At 36.9% G+C, this 25,442-nt stretch overlaps 1 protein-coding gene across 1 annotated transcript in view; it reads right to left on the reverse strand.

Moving 5' to 3' along the window:
* Nucleotides 1-25,442, reverse strand: part of Dcdc1 (doublecortin domain containing 1) — a 374,005-nt gene that overhangs the window by 194,723 nt on the left and 153,840 nt on the right. Inside the window, exons 8-9 of the mRNA XM_051183805.1 lie at nt 20,326-20,418; nt 4,712-4,882 (exon numbers count right to left, since the gene is read on the reverse strand). Coding sequence (XP_051039762.1) covers nt 4,712-4,882; nt 20,326-20,418 — 264 coding nt within the window. The remainder of the gene's footprint in view (nt 1-4,711; nt 4,883-20,325; nt 20,419-25,442) is intronic.

A 25,442-nucleotide genomic window follows, 5' to 3' on the forward strand; every position in this document is an offset into this window, starting at 1 on the left:
GAGTTGCATTCATTTTCCTACAAATGATACATCTTCATTCTTCTTTATGATGAAAACAGCCCTGTTGTATTCATAGGCCACATTTTCATTATTGTTTCTCTTGTGATAGAACCTAGGTTGGTTCCATAATTTAGCTGCTACAAATAGTGCTGCAGTAAACTGAGACACATGGATCTTTGGGGTAAATAGCACACAGTAGCATACCTGGGGTAAGATGGAATCTTTATGTGGTTTTGATTTGCATTTCTCTGGTAGTAGCAATGTTACTGTTCTTCATGTCCTTTGGTTATTTGTACTTACCTTCTGAGAATTTTCTACTCATTTAATTAGCTCATTGACTGGATTGTTTGTGGGTATCTTTTTTTAATGATTAGTTTTTAAATTGTTCATATATTCTACATACTAATCCTCTGTTGGATTTTTTTTTTTTTTTTTGCTGTTTGTAATATATTTTGAAACATATTAGGAAGCTTGATGTCTATAGTTTCTTTCTTCTTAAGATTGCTTTGGGAGCTGGGTATGGTGATGCATACCTTTAATCCCAGCACTTGGGATGCAGAGGCATGTGGATCACTGTGAGTTCAAGATTAGCTGGGTCTACAGATTGAGTGAGGGCTACACAGAGAAACCCTGTCTCAAAAAACAAACAAACAAAAGGACTGCTTTGGATATTCAGAGTCTTGTGGACTTGTCACTTGTATTGTTGCCTTTTGGTGACCTCAAAGGAATGTCTTTGGAATTCTGATAGCAATTACATTGAATCTGTGGGTGATTTGGGGGTAGTGTGAACATTTTAAAGAAATAGATTATTTACCCCATTCATCTTTAATTTCTTTACCAATGTTTTATAATTTTCAGCATATATAGTTATCTCGCCTCTTTGGTTAAATTTTCTAAGCATTTCGCTTTTTATGTTGCTATTGCAAAAGGGATTGCTTTCTAATTTCCCCCATTGGCTTGTTCATTGTTCATAGTATAGAGAAATGCCCATTATTTTTTTTTTTTTTTATCAAGAAACTTATTGAATTCATTGGTTTGTTCCAATAGAATTTTTCTGGATTCTTTGTGGTTTTCTATCTTTTATGACCACATCATCTATAAACAGAGTTAATTTTATTTTTCCCTTTCTGATTTAGTTGCAATTTATCTCTTTTTGGGTCTAATTGCTCTTACTAGGTTTATAGTACTTATAGTATTTATAGTGTCAAATAGAAGTGGTGAGAGTTAGTCTCTCTTTCCTGGCATCAGATCTTTGGGAAGATATTTTGAAATCTATTCACTTGTTGGGTTATTTGTGGGATGTTCATATATGGCCTTTACTGTGTTACAGTAAGCATCTATGTTTATTTTGTTGAATGGTTTGAATCACAAGTGGATATTGAATGTTGTCAAGATTTTCTGTATCTTTTGAGGTGACTTTTATCTCTTAGTTCTTTATAACATACTATATACACATGGGGTAACAGATTGTTTTCATATATTGCCATCATTTAATCTCAAGAATAAACATTATTTGGTTATAGTATCTGATATTTTTGTGCCCTATTGATCTTGTCTTGTTTGTATATGATACAGAATTTTAAAATTAGTATTCATCATATTATTGTCATGTACTGTCCTATATCATCATACATTCTCTTTTCCATGCTGCCTGTGTTATATCTTGATATCATAGTTGGCCTGATTTCCTAACATGAGTTTAAAAGTGCCTTCTCTTTTAGGGCTTGGAAAAGTTAATTATTCTCTAACTACTTAGAGAAGTTCATTTGTGAAGATGTTGCCCAGAAATTGAAAGTAAGACCCTATTTCTGAAAACACCATGCACTTCTAACAGAGAAAAGACTCTCCTCTAAGCTCTTGCATACAGGTAGAATCTATGCAACCCAGGGAGGGAGGCAGCCATAGGCAGTATGCAAACAGTTGCGGATATGTTCTAATGAAATGTATTTAAAGCAAAACAGGAGATTTTGTCCATGGCCTGTACCAACCAATTAACCAACCTAATTCAAGTACTTATTTTTATCATTTACCAGTTTCGATTGTGTATGCTCACTGACTGGTCAGTTTTGAGTCAAAGCAAGTCACTATTGAAAGAAACCTATTTGTTGAAATTTATTGTAGCACACTCAGAGAATTCATAACACACACACACACACACACAATACACAATAATAACTGAAAGAATAGGCAATAGTAAAATGTAATCAGATAATTTGAAAGAAGCAATTATTAGTATCTTTTCAAGGATGAGTTCAATGTATATAAATACTTTTTAATAATGGCTGCATTTAACCAGTGACTCTCAAAACACCTGACAGTTAAACTGTTTTTCACAAGCTGCTAGAAGTCAGCCCTCAGGACACTAAACCAGTTCCTCTCAAATCAACAGGAGTGGAGGACACTGGTGTTTCTCACATAGTCTCCAGATAACTCGATTCAGCATTTGGAAACGACTACCCTAAAAGGTTAATGAGTCGAACTGATACTCAGAGCTCTTGGGATTTAGAAGAATAATGTATGCTTTAGACGAACTTAGTGTTTCAGATGGGGAAACTCAATGGAGCAGAGGCAGAGGGATATGATGTCCAGTCTTCCTGGAGTGGGGTGTGGGGGTATCAAAGCATGACTCAGGTGGAAGAGAATTCTGGATAGGGTATCTAACCATTCTGTCAGTGTTAAAGCCTAGAAAGTCTATAACACACCGGTGAAGGTGTTGTGTGCTTTATTTGACTGATTTTAATAGCTTCATGCAGATTGTAGCTACTGTATTAGATAGCACAGCAGGTACTTACAAATATTATACAACATGTTTCCTTTGCTTATAAATTTCCTATTTGCTGGTGTGGAAAGAATTTTGAAGGATGCTGAAAGGGAGGATATGTGAAAGAAACAGTTCAGAGTCTGCAATTAAAATTTTACTGTCAAGATAATATGCTAATATGATAGAAATTCTTCAGAATTAACAATGAATTCATGAGGGAAAAAAGTTATGTTCCCAGCGGCACTACAGTCAATACAGTAGTAGATTAAAAGAAGTGGGCACAGATGTCATTAAAGAGACCAAAATCCCTTGCCTGATTTATCACTTAGTTAATAGCAAGTATTTTTGCAGATTGGTCCACAACCAAGCCAAAAATGTAAGAAGAACAACATTACTTGTCTGTGGGAACCCTTGTCTTCAACACCTTTTTCTGAGTGGCATAAACAATGTGTTTAAGATTGAGTCACATTTCCCAAAAAAGTCGATTTTTAATGGTATATTCTCATTTAAAATGAATCCATGAGAATGTCACCTCAAGCTTCCATGCTGTTTGTAGCTAAAACTATATTCAAAGGATGAAGTGCAAGATGGAGGATGAGCAGAAGTCAACTGTGAATATTATCACATCCCCATGAAAATGGTGAAAGACAGTGGAGTTCTCCAAACACTCCTTTTCACATAGAAAGGGCCACACTGAGTAATGCTGATTTCTATAATCAGAGGTCTTTGAGATGTGAACTATGAAGTTACAGAACTGTAACTTAACTGAAATTCAGTGTGACCGAGGTGGCATGGATATTCTACTATGAATATAAAAATCTTTACATTCTGTGGGTGCCCATAAAGATGGCTGCACTCCATCTTGGCACAAGGGCACAGAGTTCAAGGTGTCAGCAAGTCATAAGACCTAAAGGTCAAAGGTGCAGCTACAGAAGGATGTTTTGGCTGTCTTAGTTTAAATAACAACAGACCTGAATCTGAGGTGTGTCTACTCCTGACTCTCAAGGCTAGGGAAGGAGAAGTTGAATCTGAGGTGTGTCTACTCCTGACCTCAAGGCTAGGGAACAAGATGTTGGAGGTAAGTTGTGCTAACTGAATCCTCAGAATAAGTGCGGAAGAAAAGTCTGTTTGTTCCATATACATGATACAGTGTTCCCCTTTTTGGTTAAGATATATAATAGTGGTGAAAATAAACTCATGGCATTTCAGTACTGACTGATCAGCCCTCCTGACCTTTATTCTGTCTCTCTTTTCTTTATTGTCTATAGCAAGCCTTTCCCCTCATCCACACTCCCCCACTCAGGTACAGACTTGAGGCTGCTCAGCTGTAGACCGCTCCCGACAATATTTCCTTTTGGTTTTTCATCTGCTTTAGCCAAGGTGGATTATTCTTTTTCTCACCTAACACTGTAATAGCAGAGTAGCCTAAGACATTTAGCCATCTTGTCCTGACAAATAACCAATTCACCTTTCCCCCTCAGTATATTCTTAAGTATTGATTTTACCAAGTGAACTCAGACATATGTCACACTTATCCAATACATACCTTTTTTTCCCCTGGAAATGTAGCTTGAACATCAATCAGTCACCCAGCCTTTTCACCTCTGATTCTTATTGTCACTGTCTGTCAACTATTAAAGCTTGTCCATTTTCCAAATGTGTTGTTTTTTAAAAATAAAACCTACACAGTATTTTTATTTCTTTGAGAAGTATGCAAATGTTCACTCACTGAAGTTCATTAAACTTACTTTTCTGTATTGCATGCTAAGTTTTATAAACCTCCATTTTAAAGATGCATAGTTATTTCCATTAAGACCTATTTTCTGAACAGTATTCTTATGCTTTACAGGTCAAACTTCCCTGTTGAGGACAGTGTTACACCGATCTTCAATAGGATAGAATGTGTCTGTCTCTGCTTGGATCCAGTGAGAGTCACAGAGTGACACCCACCTTGAGATGCAGTCCTCCTGGGACCACGGTGTTTTCTGGAAGACTCTTAATGTGTTGGCAGACATAAGAGGAGAACTGCTCCTGTTCAGCCTGTAATTGGGGGCCAAGCTTAGCGAGATGACCTCTGTTGCTTTTGATAGCTGTCTGCAATTCATCAATCAGCATGCTCACCTGAAGGGGTTAAATTACAAGAGTTGTTAGCAAGAAGTAATTGTTGATGTCACACCTATTAGATTTTTGAGTACCTAGCCTGATAGGAGAAAATGACTTCAATTCAAGAATTTAAGTACGGCTCTACCATCAGGTAAAGGGAATACAAGGGACAAACATATCTATCTCTATTATCCACTTTTTGTTTGTAGAAAACGTGATGTGTGTGTGTGTGTGTGTGTGTGTGTGTGTAAGTGCACAAAGTAAAAGTAGCCATTTTAAATTGCTGAATGAAAACTAACTAAAAAAAAATATATATATATATATATACATATATATATATTTTTTTAAAAAAAAGCCTATAGATCTAAGAATGCAAAACACTTAAACTGCTTAATAGGCCCAGTATGATGACACTCAGAAGAAAGAGGTAGGCTATGTTGACGTCAGCCTTTTTCCATAATGAATTCCAGGGCAACCAGGACTACATAAGTCCCTGTTTCAATAAAGGAAGAAAAAATATAGACGAAGGAAATAAACAAAATACTTAACAAAATAAAACCTTCCTTGAACTTTGAAATTCATTGTTATGACTTATGTTGGAGAGGATGTGGAGAAAGTGGAACACTCCTCCACTGCTGGTGGGAGTGCAAACTCATACAGCCATTTTGGAGATCAGTATGGCGGTTCCTCAGGAAAATGGGAATTAGTTTACCACAGGACCCGGCAATCCCCCTCTTAGGCATATACCCAAAGGATTCACATCAATGCAACAAAGACATCTGTTCAACTATGTTCATAGCAGCACTATTTGTAATAGCAAGAACCTGGAAGCAACCTAGATGCCCTTCAATTGAAGAATGGTTAATGAAGATGTGGCACATCTACACAATGGAATACTACTCTGCAGAAAAAAATAATGGTATCTTGAAATTCGCAGGCAAGTGGATGGCACTTGAAGAAACCATCCTGAATGAGGTAACCCAGTCACAAAAAGAGGAACACAGTATGTACTCACTCATATATGGATTTTAGACCTAGATCAAATGATCACCAGCCTATAATTCACATCACCAGAGGAACTAGGATACAAGTTGTATTCTAAGAGATTCATATAAAGTCCCTCACAGAACTGGGAAGGGACAAGTCCACCAGACCTCAGGTATAGTGGGGGAGGACAGCTAATGGAGAGAGAAGTAGGAGAAAATGAGAGGGAGGAGAGGAAGGCATGTGCGACTAGGAGGATTGAGCCTGGTTAGGAATGGAAAATAGGAAAGAGAGAGAGAGACAGAGACAGAGAGAGAGAACATAAAAGAGGGAGCCAATATTGGTTTGACAATAAAATTGAACACAAAGAAAGGTCGAAGGAACTACAAGACTGCTCCCAACTAACAATCTCAGCTTCCGTGGAAAGGCTATCATAAATGCCCTTCCCGGAGAGTGAGATCAACAACTAACTTCTCCATGGAGTCCTCAACTAATGCCTGTTGAAAACAGGAGCAAACACCCATACATAAATACTGAGTCAAACTAGAACCCAGAAGCAGATGGAGAGGACAAGACCATGCGGTAGAAGTACATAGAGACAGCTTACCTGAACAAGGAGGAGCTAAGGGCCACTAGACTGATAGCTGGGAAGCCAACAGGGGTCTGACTCGGACTCCCCTGAATATGGGTCTCAGCCAGAAGGTCTGAGCAGTCTAAGAGACCTCAGACAGTGGAGCCAGGATGTATCCCTGGTGCACAAAAGGACTTTGCAAACATATCCCCCATGGAGGGATAACTGCCTTATTCTAGAGATAGGAGAGAAGCCCCTAGTCCCTACTTCACAGGACCTGTCAGATCTACATGACCCCAACTGGATGGCATTCCCCTACATATTGTATTGTGGTGGGGGGTTGGGAGGGGAGGGTGTTTAGAGTGCATGGGAGAGGGTAGAGAGGGTAAAAGGGAGGGAAGGAGGGAGGGAGGGCTTGGGGGGGAGGGAGGGAGGGAGGGAGAGGGGAACTGGGATCGACATGTAAAATAATAAAAAAAAAAAAAAAAAAAAAAAAACGCTTTGACTCCAAAATTTAAGTTGAAGAACAAGTTACTGGGGAAAAGTATTTCTATTTTTGTTTCCACAGAAAATGAAAAGATGTGGATTCCTTCCAGACTAATGTGGTTTGATCACACCAGACCGCCTGAAACAGAGTACAAGCTGATCCTACATTCCAAACAGCTGGACAAAACAGCCCTACAGACTACAGCTAGGATATCTGAATCTTCTTCGAATCCCCCAAGACAGCGCCCCTTACCAGCAGGAAGTAGTTTGGAAAGAACGACGCCCAAATTCCCAAATATTGTGTATAAATGTTTGTTTTCATTTAATTGGACTTTGTTATATAAAATTAAATAAAAAATACTCTATAAAAAAAAAAAAAAAAAAAAAAGAAATTCATTGTTATGTAACCAGTTGCCATATTTCAGCTTATATGTGTACCTTTTTTAAGGCTATTTTACTCCACCGCACATTGAATTAAAGTGTCAATTTATATATTAAATTCATTAAGATTTTTCAGAGCTTTAAAATATATTTCCTGCATAGACAGCATTCTAAATGAAGCATAACATTTTTCCAAAATTAAGAAAAGCTTAAAACACACATATCTTTGAGGTTTGTATTTCTAGACTATTAATCAGTGGGGTTAGGAAAGACATATGACCTTTACTCATCTATTATTAATGATATTCCCTGGGGACTTAGAAATAACAAATTAATTTCATAATTATATAGTTTGCTAATTAAAAATGACTACACTTGTTTGTTTCCTTGTTCGTTCTGTCCTTTGGGAAATTATCCATAACCAGTATAACTGGGTTATATGGCAGTTCAATGAACTAAATTAAACTCTCAGTGAAAAGCCACATCAACAGAATGGGTCATGTGGAAAACAGAGTGTCAAGGCTGGAAGACTAGGTAGAGAGATTGGGTCATTCAGTAAAGGCCAATGGTAAAGCTATTACACACAAGCTGATGGTAAGACCCTATTGCTAAAGACAACATTTACTTATGCAATCAAACATGGAGAAGTCAAGCTTATGCACAACTAGAATCTTCACTCCTACTGACTGGCATGGTGCTGGAAAGCCACTGTGCATGTTATCAGAGAAGAAAGATAACCACCAATATCACCCAGTTACAAACTCTGCAACTTATAATAGCAACCTGCCTGCAAGGTGTACTGGAGTAGCAGAGGCATAAATATTATGGGAATAAACAAACATTTTCTTAATTGGAATAAGGACCACTCAATGAGATGGAACCTATACCTTCCCCTGTTAAAGTGGCCAAGAACATAAGACCAGATAGGTCATGCACCTACAAGAAAACCTACTATTATAATAAAGAAACATAGCAAAAAGAAAAAGACTCCTAATGACATATTGGTATATTGATAGGTCAGTGCATCACTTAGCCATTATCCAAAAATCTTCTTGCAATAGATGATACCTAACACAGAGATTCACAACTGTACAACATACAGAGACTGAAAGAGACCTTGGGGGGCACTCAGTCCTAAATGCAATGTCTTCATCAAATACCTACTCTCAAGGTGCAGGTATCTATGTAGAAGAGGAAGTAGAAAGATTTTAAGAACCAGAAAGGGCTGATGTGTTTTCCAGACATCACAGGGTTGCTGCACATAAGAATCCACACAGACTGTGGCAGCACATATAAGACCTACACAGGTTCATGTCAGATGGGGTCCCAGCACTGAGTATGGAAGTAGACATGGGTTCCCAACCCTAACCAAGAAGCTATTTAGAACTGATAGCTGCTGGCAAAGGGAAAATCCATTTTCTTCAATGGAGTATCACCAGGTATATTAACCACACTCTACAGCATGTCTTATACCCCAGAGAAGCAGACCAACACAAAATAAACTCAATGCTTCTAATGGCATTTTGTGTATGTGTGTGTGTGTGTGTGTGTGTGTGTGTGTGTGTGTGTGAGAGAGAGAGAGAGAGAGAGAGAGAGAGAGAGAGAGAGAGAGAGAGAGAGAGAAAGGGTTTATTTGGACATTTGTGTTTTTTGTTTGTTTTTAATCTTTCTTTTATATTTTGATATTTTTGTTTATTTTGATTTTAGGTTATTTTTGAAAGAAAGATAAAAATAGTTAGGTTTGTGGGGAGGTGGGAAGGAACTAGGAGAGGTGTAAGAGGGGAAAACATGATTAAAATACAGTGTATGAAAAAATTTAAATGGAAAATACATGAACAGTTATGGCAGAACTCTAAAACACTATGAAAAACCATAACTTTTGGATTACAGAAATAGAATGCGAAAAATAGCATATCAAAGACATACAAAACATTTTGATAAAATCACAGGATGTTTTCCAAACATCCAGAAAGGTGCCCATTCAACAATAACAAGCTTAAAGAACAAATAAACAATGTCATAAAAGAAATATCTCACACTATAGCAATAAAATATGGGGAAAAGGAAGGGTATTTATAAAAAAGAAAGGGTATTGATAATGACAGGAAAGAAATGTGAAATCACTTACAAAGACAGGCTGATAAAATTATCACCTGATTGTTATAGGTTATACTTTCCTGCCAGCCTGGTCCCAGAGCCACATCAGCCCAATGATAACACACAGAGATGCTACATTAGATATAAAGCTGTTGGCCTATTACTAGAATTTCTTATTGGCTACCTCTGTCTTAAATATTAACCCATTTCTATCAATCTAAGTGTTTCCACTTGGTCTTATCTTACCAGAGAAAGGTCTGGACCTCTTACTTCGTGATTCCTCTTTACTACCTCTCCCAGAACCCTCCTTGTTGCGTAGTCTATCCTATCTTGCCTTCCTATTTGCCAACAGTACTTTATTCATTAACCAGTAAGAGAAACATATTTACAGAATGATATCTTCTATCACCTGATTATTTTACAGAAATATTTAAAGCCTGATAATGTGTTTGTAACAAGATTAATAAAAACCTAGAGATAGATATCGGGGTTCAAGTTAATGGTCAGATAAGCAAAGCAGCAAGTCATTAGCTGCTAACTCTACCTAAGACTGAAATGGTGATCAGGCTAGCTCCATGAATCTTCAGACTGCAGTCCTAGACTACTGCCTCTCCTCGATGTTGTTGGAGACTAATCTTTCATTAGGCCCTTTGCTTTTTCCTTTTATACTTCTCAAAGCCTGGGATTAAAGGCATGTGATTCCAAGTGCTGAGATCACCATTGTATGGAAATGTTTCTCTTTCAGACTGGATCAATTTCATGTAGCTCAGTGTGGCCTCGAATTCACAGAAATCCATCTGCTTGTTTCTCGAGTCCTGGGATTAAAGGTTTGTGCCACTTCTGCCTGGCTCTATACCTTATGGCTAGCTTTGCTTTCTGTACCCTCAGACAAGCTTTCATAAATCATAAATACTGTTCACCAATAAAGCTATCCATTAAAACTGAAGAAGTAAAAATCTTCAGTGATTAAAAACAGACTAGAGGATTACAACCACTAAGTCAACTCTACAGAGGCTACTGGAAGGAATACTTCAGTATGAAGAAAAGGATGTCCACACCTAAGAGGCCATGGGGAATAAATAAGCAACACAAGAACAGCTGAATGAAAGAAGTCTAATAAAATACCACATGATCAGCAAAATTACAAGAATTAATGTACACCTTTCAACAATACTCTGAATGTTAGCAGTCTTGATTCTACAACACAGTGATAGAAAATAGCAGACTTGTGTGAGAAAAAATGATTCATCTTTCTTCTGCCTCCAAAAAACATGCTTTAATAACACTGATAGACACTATCTTAGAGTAAATGGATAGAAAAAGTTATTCCAAGCAAATGGAACTAAGAAACAAACAGGTGTGGCTCTAAAACTTATGGAGTACATAAACTTATGAAAATTAAACAATTAATCTATTGAATGATAATTGGGCCACTGAAGAAATAAAAAGGGAAATTTAAAAATTTTGGAGAAGAAAGTTTAAAGTAGAAAGATTTAAATTTATAAACAATATATACAATAATAAAAATAAAATGCAATTGTATATTGCCCACAAGAAACTTCACCTATTAAAAAAGTACACTGATGAAGAATGAAGGGTTGGAAAACGATATATCACAAAAATGATTTGCTTTGATCAATAACATGTGAGCAAAAGTATCATGTAGTACTTTGTGTGTGTCTGTCTGTCTGTCTGTGTGTGTGCGTGTGTGTTCATGAAATGTAGATGCATGTGTATGGGGATGTATGTGAAGGCCAAACAAGAGTTCACCCTTGAGAGTCCTTCCTCAGGTGTCAACCATCTTAGTATTCTTGAGACAAAGACTCTCACTGTGACCTGAGGGTCACTGATTCAGCTAGGATAAAGGGTCTTAGAGCCCCCAAGGATCCACCTGCCTCTACCAACCCAGCACTTGGATTACAATCATAGTTCCAGAATTAAAAACATACCATAAAGTTACAGCTACTAAAACAGTATGGTATAGGAGTAAAACCAGACACAAACCCATGGAACAGAATAGAAATTAAGCATAGATTAATCACAAATACCTTGCCTATGTAATTGATATTTTATTGGCAATCATTCATTATACTAGGTGACAGATGTGTTTTCATAAAAATATATACTGAATTTTGGATTAACTCCCTATAGTTCTCTTCTTTTCTTTGTCACCCATCATTATCACAGTTTGTTGCCCTGGACAATGGTTTCACTTCTAGTCCCATCTCACTCTCTTTCAATCTCTCACTCTCTCTCATATATATGTATGTATGTATGTATGTATGTATACATACATATATGATTTTATTAATCTGGGATGCACAAATTTTTAAAAATTTAATGTTTGCCTTTGTGAAAATGACTTAATTTAATAACTAGTTTAATAGATATTTTTATAATAATCTACATGGGGAGGAAAAGGTTTATTTTTTATATATATAACCAAATCCATTTAAATGAAAACAAACATTTATAGACAATATTTGGGAATTTAGGCGTCGTTCTTTCCAAACTACTTCCTGCTGGTAAGGGGCGCTGTCATGGGGGATTCTAAGAAGATACAGAAATCCTGGCTGTAGTCTGTAAGGCTGCTTTGTCCAGCTGTTTTGAGTGTAGAATCACCTGGTACTCTGTTTTTGTTTCCACAGAAAATGAAAGCTGTGGATTCCTTCCAGACTAATGTGGTTTGATCAAGCCAGACCGCCAGAAAAGGTTTATTTTATCTCATAATTTTTAGGTAACAGCTCATCGTGGAAGGAAGACAGGGCAGAAATTCAAGACAGAAACCTGGAGATAGGAACTGAAACAGAAGCCATGGAGGAGCAATGTTAACTGGCTTGTTGACCATCTGCTTAGGGGTGGTAACACCTACAGTGGGTTATATATAAATATATGCATGTATTTATAAATATATATTATATATTTATAAATCATTGTATTTTACATATTAATCCCAGTTTCCTCTCCCTCCCACACTCCCATGGCCCCCACTGGTCTCCCATTCCATCCCCCACCCACTCCCCAGAGAGGGTGAGACATTCCATGAGGGATCATCAAAATCTGTCATGTTATTTGGAGTAGGGCCTAGGCCCTCCCCCATGTATATAGGCTGAAAGTATCCCTCCATAGGGAATGGGCTCCCAAAGTCCATTCATGCACTAGGGATAGATACATATGGTTCCACAGCCAGAGGTCCCATGGACTGCCCAGTCCTCCTTGCTGAAACGTTCATGGGCTCTGGTTTGGTTCTATGTTGGTTCCTCATATGTCAGACTAGGGTCTATGAGTTCCCGCTTGTTCAGGTTTGCAGTTTCTGTGGTTTTTCCCAGGGTGGTCTTGTGCCCTTTGTTCATCACTCCTTCCTCTCTGAAACTGGATTCCAGGAATTCTGTTCAGTGCTTAGCTGTGGGTGTCTGCTTCTGCTTCCATCAGCTACTTGATGAAGGCTCTAGGATGGCATTTAATGTAGTCACCAATCTCATTATAGGGGAAGGGCATTTAAGGTAGCCTCTCCACTATTGCTTAGATTCCTAGTTGGGGACATCCTTGTGGATCTCTGTACAATTCCCTAGTGCCATATTTAGATGACCCTAGCTTGTATCAAACTGACCAAAAAAGAAAAGAAAAGAAAAAGAACCCCCCCAAAAAAAACCTAGCCAGCCCATATGGCAATCTCTAGCTGAATCCGTTTTTCTTCTGAAAATTACATAATTTTGTTCTTTATGGATGAATACAATTCCACTATATATATATATATATATACACACACATATATATATGCATATATATATGTAAGTGTCTGTTAATGGACACTTACATTGGTTCTGTAACTTAGCTGTCGTGACTACTCCTGCAAAAATCACTGATGTGAAAGTGTGTCTGTGACTTGACAACTTAGATTTCTTTGAACAAATGGCATAGCTGGCTCATATGGCAGTTCTATTTGCAGTTGCTCTGGCGAGTCTCCATATTGAATTCCACTGTGGTGGATTGTTTTGCAATCCCAACAGGAATGGATAAACATTCTATTTTCTTTTCAGCTTCACCAACATTTGCTTTTTTTCTTAATTTTTTTAAAAATTAAAATAGCATTATGCCACATTCTCCCCTGTCTTTTTCTCCTCCATCCTTTCCCAACTACCATCCTCTAAATCCCTCCTCCTTCCCCTCTAACTCAAAAGTTGATGGATTCTTTTTATTTGTCTATTATTGTTATATATCTGTGTGCATACATAAGCATACACACACACATATATATATATATGTGATATATATATATATATATATTAAAATTTCATGGCTGGGGTCACAAAACTTGAGAAATCATATTGAAGGGTTGCAGCATTAGGAAGGTTGAGAGTCGCCAGTTGCCAGTAAAGTTTGTTCAGAGAATTAGCAGAAATTAACAAGAGGAAGCATCAGGCCTTTCTCACAGGTGTACTTGTGGTGTCATATTCCCCCATGTGATGTGCCTTGGTCAATGTAGAAGTCGCAACTGGCACTGCTCAGCACCATCCTAAGGGCCAATAGTACTTCCTTCACTGGTCTTTGCCACTGATGCTAATGCCCCAGTACTGCAGTAGAAGCTCTTCCTTCATCTTCTTTCGCAGCCTAGGAAAGACATACTGAGGAGGGCCACTAATAACCCACAGCTAATGTACAAGTGGATAATACATAATATATACTTTGTGTTAATAAGTTGACAGTGTATAATATATACTGTGTCAAGTCACTGGGATTTAGGCTTGGACAATTTTACTAAAAATTGATTAATTTACCATTCTCTATTAAATATTTTCAACCATGTATAACTCACTAGTGATGGACAGCTCTTAGTGGCAGTAACAGTCTGTGCCAAGTCCTCTTAAGTATCCATAAATGAGCCCTCATGGCTAGATAAAGGAACTTGGATATAGGTTTAAAAACCACATGTATATGAGGCAGTGGAGAAGGTTTGAAAAAATGATGGGAGGAGTCTCAGTAGAAGAAAATAGAAAAAAAATGTAATGTAAAAATGATGACATGGAAAAGAAAAGAAAACAAAGGAAGAAAGTGATTAGGGGAAAATAACAAAGGAAGAAAGAAAATGAAGACAATATTGTTTTTAAGCTAAAAGTCCCATGGGAGTCTCCTCTAAAAGCCTGTCCTTCCAGAATGGATTTCTGCACTACATACAACACAGTTATTTCTATTAAGTTGTGACTTTAAAAACAAAACAAAACAAAACAAACAAACAAACAAAACTCCAAATAATCCAGTGCAAGGCAGTGCTTCTGCTTTACCTTGTTCGTGATATTTTATCCCACACAAGTATTATCCTCAAAGTGATAGATGATACCAACAACATACCTAAGCCAAACGCCAAACAGTCCAGGTGGCCTGCTCTTCTGGGTATTTGATGAAGCAAGGGCCCTAAACACAATGGCTCACTGGAAAGTACAACAGCTCTCTGAATCCATTCCTGAGGTCATGTGATTTGGGAAGATAGGATTTGATGTAGCATTTAATGTTTGTATCATGTAATGTACCTTTCTGGCAAATACTGGTCTCTTCAGTTTGATGTACTTCACCACATGGTAGAGGACGCCACTAGCACAAACCCAAAGGAGAAAGAAGGAAGATCCCAGGCTTTGATTTAGGACATTTTTATGCACGAATGGTTTTACTGTCACGATGCATACACTTTAACTGATAAGGGATTCCATGTGACATCGGAAATCAACCAACCATGCAATAGCTGATGTCATTTACTCTCTAAAGAGCTATTGGTTAAAGTCTTAAATTTTTCATTGGGGATAAAGTCTTTGTCCTTTCAAATGTTTCTCCATTACTTTTTTTTTTTTTTTTTTTTACTGCTTCCATTGGATTATTTGTCAATGTGTGTGAGACACAATGACACAAACTATTAGTTGTTTTCTTAATTCAAAACTTAAATGTTATATGTCTGAGCAAATACTAAATTACATCTTAAAGGAGAGAATTGGTTAAAAATCCTGCCAATGATGTTTTTATAATACTTCCATTCAGTTTTGCTCAAACTTTGTTACTTTACATATTCATCTGGCCTTTTATCTTCAAAGTGCTATGTTTGTTCTCAATTATTATGATAACATGTTGTCCTTAAATGTAACTATACACATGAACTAACTCACACCAACTTCAGGCAGATGATACAATATTATTGAATTATTTTACATAATATGATCTTTTTCCAAATCAAAGATGTTGTTAAAAGGAGAGAACTGTTCTTTAAAAAAAAAATTCTTTATCATAAATCTTTCTCTCCCTGCAAATCCTTTTTTTCTCTCTACAAAAGCAATCTGAATGGGGGTAAAAGAAGACAAAACTTGACCTTTTGTGATCCCAGCATTAATGGGTCTGTTCATAATTCAATCTATGTGTGTGTGTGAGCATCCATGTGGAAACATAGAAGCCTGAGAGACATAAAACCTTTCCCTTTAAACATTATCTGACCCTATCGGTCCCATTCACAAAAGAAGGCTTACGCATGCATATGCTGAAAAAGCGCACCATCTCATTGTGCAGCAGAAAGCTACTCGTTCCACTCCTCATGCTCCATGGCAATAGAGCACGGAAGTGACACTTGTACAGAGTCTGGGGAGTGTAACAAATGAACAGAAGGTACCAAACAAAAATTAAATATTCTGCTGAGGAAATAAACGAACTTCTGAAATAAGGTGAGCGTGCACACTGCTATAAATATGCACACGGGTTTTAGAGAGTGTGGAGGGATGTTGGACCACATCTCTATGATGCATGCATTCAATTCTTGTATTCAATTACATTCTCAAGATGGGTAGTCAGCACAATATATTAGCCTCTTTATATATTTTTTTTATAGATTTTACATATTAAAGTTGTCTATTGTGAGCTACACATTGCTAAATATTGCCTGTCTGCTGCCAGGAACAAGTCTAAAGAACTCCTGGTTTTTGTAGTGGCTTCAGCCATTGGGCTGAGTTCTCTGTGGCTTTGAATCCAGCCATGTTATTGAGAACTCCAGAGCACTTTGTACAGAATACCATTTGAAGTCATCACATAGAATAGTTGTCTCTATTCTCGAAATAAGGACACCACGGAAATACACAGGATGGTCTCAAAGCAAGGAAAGCCTGTTAACTCAACCACAACTTTGTAGACAAGTGTGGTGATTCAAACTTGTAAATACTTGGGAGGCTGAGGCGGGAGGGTTTAAGACCTCTGTGGAGTACACAGTGAGTTCCAAGCCAGTCTGGCGATGCAGTATGAGAAAGAATGGAGGGGCCCTGCAGGATGGCTCAGCAGGCGTAAGGCACTTACCACCAAGCCTCATGATCAACACTTGATCACCAGGACCTACATAGTGGAAACTTGAAAGTTGTCACCTGACTTCTACATATGCACCATGCAATAGCCCCCCCATCAGCAAGCATATGTATGCATACATACATAAAAGGACAAGTTTTAATAGCCTATTTTAAATGAGCCAGAACAGGAACACATTCCAATGAACATTTTTTAACCTTCCTAAAGCTCTCCATTGTTTTGCCTACAAATATATTGTTTTCATAGGTTAAAAGGAGAGTAGAATCTTGAATTAATAAAAAAAAAAAAAGACTAGAAAAATCAGGAGAGCTGAAAGAAAGCTAAGTATCTTTGAAGCTGAGCTACAGTGTAACCACTGGAAATCTGATATATGTGACATCTCTCATCGCACTGTACTGACTGCCAAATTGTCACACTTTCCTACAAGTTTCCTCAGGTGGGAAGATCTACCTTGCTTCCCTATGTGATGGCTTTATAATCTGACACCCCATCTACTGATATGGGAGAGACCATTGAAAATGGAGCCATTTTAAATGTCTTCCCAGCCCAGCTGTTTGGGGAAGGGTTGATGGCAATGACATTGATAAGAGCCACATCTTGAGGTAGCTTCATAGCTGTTCTTTACAGAACTCTATAGAGTATAGCTCACTAAAGGCTCTGCTTGTCATACTTGGAACACTCTTACCAAGTTGACACCTGGGAACAATGGCTAACTATGTCTTGTTTCCACAATGGGATGAGTGCTTCCACCCAGTCTTACTGCCATGCAGAGTTAACCCAATGCTGGTATCTATTTTTCAGATAACCTGAATACCACACCTTTAAACTGACAATAATGACTTACAAATTTGCAAAGAAGAACTTTAATACACATTTGAATCAAAGTAACTTTTGTGTAATTACTGTTTCCAGTATTTGTGGAATGGAAACTCATTAAAAAAAAAAAAAAAAAAGCCCAGGTATCAGAACAGGAGCACAACCTGAGATTTTATGACATTTAATCATGGTTTTAAAAATAGTCATAGAATTTCATATTTGTGGAAACAAAAGCTGTGGGGCTGTGGCTGTGGCTCAGCAGTGGAGCACTTACCTGGAGTGCATAAAGCCATAAGTTCAAGCCCAGCACCATCAAAATAAAGGAGAACTAAGCTTAGAACAAAAATTGAAGTAATTTCCCTTAAATTTTCTCACTTCCCTTTTCCATTAGGATTTTGCTTCTCTAAATGTGTATGAACTACAGCTAAAATTTGACTTCACTTTTGCTAACCCGAACACTGGAATTTACACATCTAAACAAGCAATCGTTTAGCAATTACCCATGTGTTCAATTTTTTAAACAACACCACCACCACCATCAACAAGAACAACAAAACATTTTTGAGTTGCACCTGATAAATTAAATATGCAACTAATTGAAGTTGTTTTGAAAGAACATTGAAGCAAATAGTGTTAAATAAATATAAAACTGCCAATAAGAACAGCAATATGCATGTGTAAAAATATCACAATGAAACCCACTACTTTCATAGTTAACAAATTAAGCTAATAAAAGCAATACCAAATAAATGTAAGTATTATTATGCCTTTGTGAAATTATTAAATTCCCATTATACTTTATATGTCTATAATAATGATCATTTTCCTTGACCACTAAATTTTCAGTTGCGGGGAAATTATAATTTTATATAAAGTAGCAAAGGGAAGACTAAAGAGATGGATCAGTTCGGAAAGCACTTGTTATGCAAGCATGGCAATCTAAGTATATATCTACAGTTAAGTCAGGCATGATACTGCATCTGTAATCTCAGTACCCCCAGAAACATGCATGTTAACCGATGTATATATACAAGTAGCAAACTGTAAAGACTATTCTCTAACAAGGTGGAATGTGAGGACCAATACTGAAGGTTGTTCCTTTAACTTCCATACACATGTCATGGACATGTACATTACTCACACCTCTAAGATGCACACACATACAATAATTAAACATGTAAGTCAAACAGCAAGCATAACTATACCTAAGAAAACAATCTGCCATTACTTTAGATTATAATCTCTCCAACTCTGGTTAAAGATATGTAAAACATGTAGAGGGATGTCTTAGTTAGGGTTTCTATTGCTGTGATGAAACATCACAACCAAAAAGCAAGTTGGGGAGTAAAGGGTTTCTTCGGCTTATGTTTCCAGATCATAGGCCATCATTGTAGGAAGTCAGGACAGGAACACAAGCAGGGCCAGAACCTGGAGGCAGGATCTTATGCAGAGGCTATGGAGGGGAGCTGCCTACTGGCTTGCTTTCCATGGCTTGCTCAGCCTGCTTTCATATAGAACCCAGGATCACCAGCCCAAGGATGGAACCACCCACCATGGGATAAGCCCTCCCTCATTGATCACTAATTGAGAAAATGCCTTATAGCTGGACCTCATGGAAACATTTCCTCAAGTAGGGTTCCTTCTTCTCTGATAATTCTAGCTTGTGTCAAGTTGACACACAAAACCCTCAGTACAAAGAATAATTTTTATAACTAGCTACCTAGCCACCTACCTTATAACTATTCAGTGGAAAGAGCCAAAATTATAACTTAAATCTATACAGCTGTTACTCATTGTGTTTTAGGAAACAGTCATGTTTATGTTTTGTAAAATATTCCCTATGGAGTATTATAATCAATTCTTACAATACTACTAATACTGAAACTATATGTCCTTAATAGTACCACATTTTCACCTAAGAGTTGAATTCATGCAGAAAATTTGATACACCTTTTGATCATGTTATAAAATATGTAGTCAGAAAGAATGACAGTCATTAAGATTAAAATAATACTAAAACCTTAAACTTTAGATAGATTACTTATGTTCAAATTGGTTAAATTTATGCAGAAAGTTTATTCTTTAAATGTATACATAATCTTATCCTTTCAGTTGGTTATAAATTTATTTTTCACAGTGTAGTACACAAGAGACTAGCAAATCCATGCCCACTTCTCTCAAAGATGAAATGGTTTTGCATTCCAGGAAGCGACATGAAAATCATTTTCCTCCTTTGTCTGGCACCAATTTTGTGTTATTATTTCATTTATGGAATACGCTGTCAACTTCCCAGCATGGGCTTTGGAGAGGAGGTCTGATTTAATAGTTCTTCATTACAATATTGCCGGCAGAATCTGATGATTAGCTCTTTTAGGTTTGACATTTGTAAACTACGACTTTCCCTTGATAGACGATAACTTCGTTAGCATTTCTAAAATTCTGAGCAAGAATTCTCTCCTTAGATGTTAGTTAATAAAAATAAAATTTAGAGTTATCAAAAATTCAAAAACTCACACTTTCCAATGCAGGGTGTTTAAGTATTATGTAATAACTTGTAAACTTTTGGGGGAAATATTCATGATTTTTCAGAAAATCATGACTGTTCTTGCAGGCATATATTATCTTTCAGGGAATCTACACCAATAAAATAATTACCAGTTTTGAACAGCTTTTTTTTCTGCTCTCAGCTTTTAAGAATGAACAAGAGTCGAATTAACCTAATACTCAAGCTAAAATTTCTGTTAATTTCAAAATCATGTACATTTTCATTTCGATATCCTTAGCAAAATGAGTTCCTTACATCTTCTCGTGACTTCCAGTATTCCTCTGGTGTCATAGAAAGAATGGCCTTTGCTGTGATCTTGGCTCTCTGTTCGTTCAGGACCATGTTCAACTAAAAGATACAAATAATCAATATGAACCTCTGACAATTAATAGCAACAATTCAAACAACTAAGTTTTTATTAATGTTGATGTTCCTACATGATGAAAACCTTATTTAGATTAAGCAGAGAGATGATGTTTTTAATAGTTAAAATATTTAACATACTGAATTTTTTACTTTCTTTTTAAAATATACAACTTGGAAAAGCTAATAGGGAGGGAAATTCTTGAATTGACATTGCCAATTAATCAATTAGACAGTGGTTAAGATTTTTTTTAAAGCATTTTAAAATGAATTTACAACTTTTAATAGGTTGAGCTTTCCTATCAAAATTTTTTAATGTAGGGAAGATAATAAGGTTGCTGCCACTATGTTGGAATAGAAGTCAAGGAGAACAACAAAAGTGTTCATTCATACACTACACTGTGCTAAAATTATTTCCAATATTTTGTAACAGAAGATCGTGTCTCTACATAGATTGGCAATTACCTCCAACTGGCTCCATTCAGTCAGATCAAACTCTTTTCCTACTATATCCAGCCCTTGACTTATAAAATTATGCATGTGGTCCATTTCATATCCTTATAAATAATCTTATTGAAATAAAATGCTATTTTTATCAAAGGAAGAAATTAATTCACACAGTAAGATTCATTCAACAGAGTGACACCATTAGAAACAAACAGAACAAGAATTTGATAAAGAGCCTCTGGAGTCTTCATTTTTTGATACAGGGACTCATTTTGTAGCTGGCTAGCCTGGAACTCACTTTGTAGACCAGGCTGACCTCAAACTTAGAGATTCCCCCTTCCCCTGAGTATAGAATTAAAGGCATGTGCTTCCAGGCCTGTCTCCCCTCCTCTCACCATTGGAATACTTAATAATTATTAAGTGATGAATCTAGATTAATAATTAATAATAAAGACAGGTTTTTTAAGTGTTTTATGTGTTCATGCTTCTATTATATGTAAGTTTTCTCAAGTATATGCCTAACAATCATATTTGGCAATGTGAATCATTAACTCCTCCTGCCTAAAGATCTATACCTCCTACATTGGGTATAACTATGAAATAAAGGTTCAACATGCCCTCTTCAGTCTAACCATTGAGATATACTTAAGAATTATCAAGCTGTGAACATTTAATCCAATGATCACTGATACAACTGAGCCCCACAATTATCAGTTTGGGCAGACAGGAATACAGGAGTAGTCCAGGAATCTTCAGGCTATTCGATGCTCACCTAAATAAGGAGTAGATGAATGTTTCTCTAAAGTGCTTGTCAGCAGGTTAGGATTTATGGGAAGGGAAAGAGGATGTTAGCAGTACTTTATAGTATGAAATAGACAAGATATAAGCAAATGAGATATGTTTCAACAAAAAGTAGGGAGAAGACTGAAATTTTGCCAGCAAGTAGTGGTTTACCAACCCCAGAGCTGACCTAGGTTGAGAATCACTGATTGAACAGGTTATTTTAATTATCACATAAGACTATTTTTAGATTATTTTCTCTGGTGACTATTTGTTCCTGTAACAGCATAACACAGAAGCATAACACTATGAAGATGTAAATAACAGGTCTTTGTATAGGTTAAGTCTGATCTCAAGTCTCATCGAATGTTTATCAGGAGAGTTCTCATCTCAGGAGATAAGGGAAATAGAAGACAGATACTGGAGACTGTGCCTCAAACTCACCATTTTCTCTTATTTTTGCAGTGCTGGGATTAGAACCCAAAGTCATATGCATGCAGAGCAGAGCTCAGCCACTCAGCTACACCACAGTCCTTAGTGTTAGGAGACAGGGTTTCCCAGGCTGGTCTTGTGCTTATAATACTTTTCCCTCCATCTCCCAAAATAAGGGATCAGATGCATGTGCCCCATGCCCATCAAGTTTATTTATTCTTTAAAGCATTTATCTCCAGGTGTAAAAAGGAAGGAAGGGATAGAAGGAAGAAGAAATAGAGGGAGGGAGAGGGGGAGAGAGAAAGAGACAGAGAGGCAGAGAACATTCACAGCAGTCTTTTTTAAGGGAAATAAAACAAAAACAAAGGCATGAAGCTCTTTGGTACCATGCAGAGAGGTAGGAGTCTAATGAGATTCCTAGGGCCATGACACTTGGAGCAGCAGGAAAGTAACTTTTCAAAAGGTGAGAACTTTTCCCCTGACAGCACTACAGTTGTGGCGGAAATCAGCTCAATTTCAATATCCAACTTCAAATAAACACTGTACATATCTATGTGTGCAGTGGGAAAACAAACCAACATCATTAAAATAAACATTGTATCATAGTGTCAGATAGGATGCTTTTGATAAAATGTGAGAATGAGCATATGGGGTCTTTACTGGAAACAGAAGCCATCCCAAGAGAACTATGTTTTAATTTAACCATTTAGAGGACATTATTAAAGAGCCAAATGGAGAGAGTGAAATTTCATCTGAAGTATTGATAATAATTCAGTGCTACTGACATCTTTCTCTCAAAATGCAAGATATGACAATAATCGTCAGATTCTTCTCTCCCATCACTGTTGATGAGATTACTGTGTTTCTTCATTAAAACAATAAAATAACTAGATGCCACCAATTTGCTGTGTTATCTCAGATATGTAAAATAATTTGTTAATTAAGTTAAAATATATGGGGCTTTTTTCCTATTAAGGAATACAGGAACTTCAAAAGTTGGAAAACAGAAACATACTAAAATGTATGTATAACTGGAAAAAAAAAATCCCTGCTAAATAGAATAAGGGGAAGCCATCATTTTGTCCTAACCACATATTGCTCTCTTCAAATATAAGGGAAATTTCTCACATATTCATTGTACAATTCAAAATATATAATTTAATAGGAATGCAATTTTCCCAGGGTTTGTTGCTAAAATGTGAAATACATAACAAAACCATACACTGGTAACCAGGCAAGGCTGGGCTCTTTCTGAACTGGTGAAAACTAGTAACAAACAATCAAGAGACTGGAGAACAGGAGAAAGGGGGAAAAACTAATGGAAATTGTTTAAGGAAAAAGCCTGGTTAGAAACACAGGAAATCAAAACAAGATAAATTCATGGGAGGCATTTGAGGAATTAAGATCATTTTCTATAAAGGGCCCGGAGATTTATCTTGGTGGAGAGTGCTTGCTTAGCATGCATTTGGCCCTGTGTGCAATCCCTAGTAATTCAAAAGAAAACAGAATAAAAAGAAGGAAAGAGTTCCATAAAAATGTGCCAAAAATGAGACAACAGAATCCAATAAAATGATTTCTATTGTCTTTGTCTTTTCAGAGTATATTTTATTTAAAACACTAAGGGTTGACACTAAGGGTTCAGATATCATTCCATTTCCAAAGACCTAAAAGTAACAGTTTAGGGATACAGAATTTGTTATAAAACGTGGGCTCAATAACTAACAGCACTCCTAATTTTTGAAGGATGCTTCAAATGCCTGAAGGCTCATGGAGCTTTCCTAAGGACACCCTCCAATGGAAAGCAGGCTAAAGACCTTCTAGACAAATGTAACCTAAACAGCGTGGTCTTGTCTCCTATACATCATTAGTGGCTGACTACCTTTCTGCTGTATGTCTCAAGTATTCTGACATATGCTTATTAAAATCATAAAGATCCTGTAAAATTTTTAACATGATAGATAAGATGTATCTTACAAAAGAAATTAACTCTAAAATTGCCATTGTAGATTTAAATTATTACTATCAATAGAAAAAAAAACACAGTAATTCAAACAAGCTGGTATGTTCTCTCCACCTAATTCATGCTGACATTCCAGATAAGTTCTACCCAAAGGGGAAAAAGCCTATTAGTGCAACTAAACTCTCATGGTCCTAAACTCTGGCTTTCCACATGGCTTTTGCATTTCAACAGAGGAACTAAAGATCAAGGATGAAGTATACAATATGTGTTGTGTAGAACACTCTTAATAAATCAGCATGCCCCTGTAAGAAGACTGAATTCATCTAAGGTTTTCATCAGTAAATATTGATCCACTACTACATTATTTGAGCCATAGTTTACATGCAGATCAATATAGGCAATACAGTTTAGCATAAACAATAAGATAACCACCCTTCATATATATTGGCAATCTTCCCAATGGTCTGGTAACATACAAAAGACTGGGACAAATTACTTATTTATATATACAAAACATGGTTATAAAGGACAGCTGCAGGTATTTTTTTTGGAAAGTGCATTTTAATAAGGTCCCATTCAGTTATAGAACAAATGGGGGGAAAGTAGTTTGCACTACAGAGTTTAGCGCAGGAGCCCTCTCCTTTTCTAACCACGAAATCAATCATTTGTCCAGACTGTGGGAGTCAGAGGTAGTTACTGAAAAGACTCCGTATATAAACAAGTCAATAACTCATTGTGTGTTATTGTTGAGCTGAAGAAGTCGGCTTTCAAAAAGCTGGCCCTGCTTCTCCCGGAATGAATGTCACTGTATTCAGGGACTGGGAGAGCCTTTGTTTCTCACCATTGCTGACTGCCATTTATGTATGGGAACAGGAGGTGGCTGCAGGAAGAGCAAGGGAAGATACTATTCCCTAACGTGATGTCCACGTCAAAATCTCAGTGTTGTCAGCCTAAGTCGTTTGTTTCTGAAAGTGAACAATGAGACTGACAGAGTGGCCACAGAAAAATATTTGGCAAAAGAGTTAAAAGACAAATGAATCTGCAGCATCTTAAGTTGGATCTGGACGATACAGTAGATTTCCTACTTGTCAACAGAAATAAATCTGACATTCAGGCAATGGTTTGAAGAGTTCAAATGCACAAAATCAAACTGATGAACAGGTCAGCATGTCAAAGGAATTCTATCTGTTCTTGCTGTAAATAGAAAGGTTGATTCTTGAGACAATCAAATAGAGTTTTCAAATGTCTTTGTGTGTGTGTGTGTGTGTGTGTGTGTGTGTGTGTGTGTGTGTGTGTGCACTCACTCACTCACATGCATGCATGCTTCTTTTATCTGTAAAAGAGAAGGTGTTTTCAGTAGGTATCAGATTTTGGAGAGAGTAATAAAACT

This window comes from Phodopus roborovskii, unplaced genomic scaffold (genome assembly GCF_943737965.1).
Source record: "Phodopus roborovskii unplaced genomic scaffold, PHOROB, whole genome shotgun sequence".
NCBI lineage: Eukaryota > Metazoa > Chordata > Mammalia > Rodentia > Cricetidae > Phodopus > Phodopus roborovskii.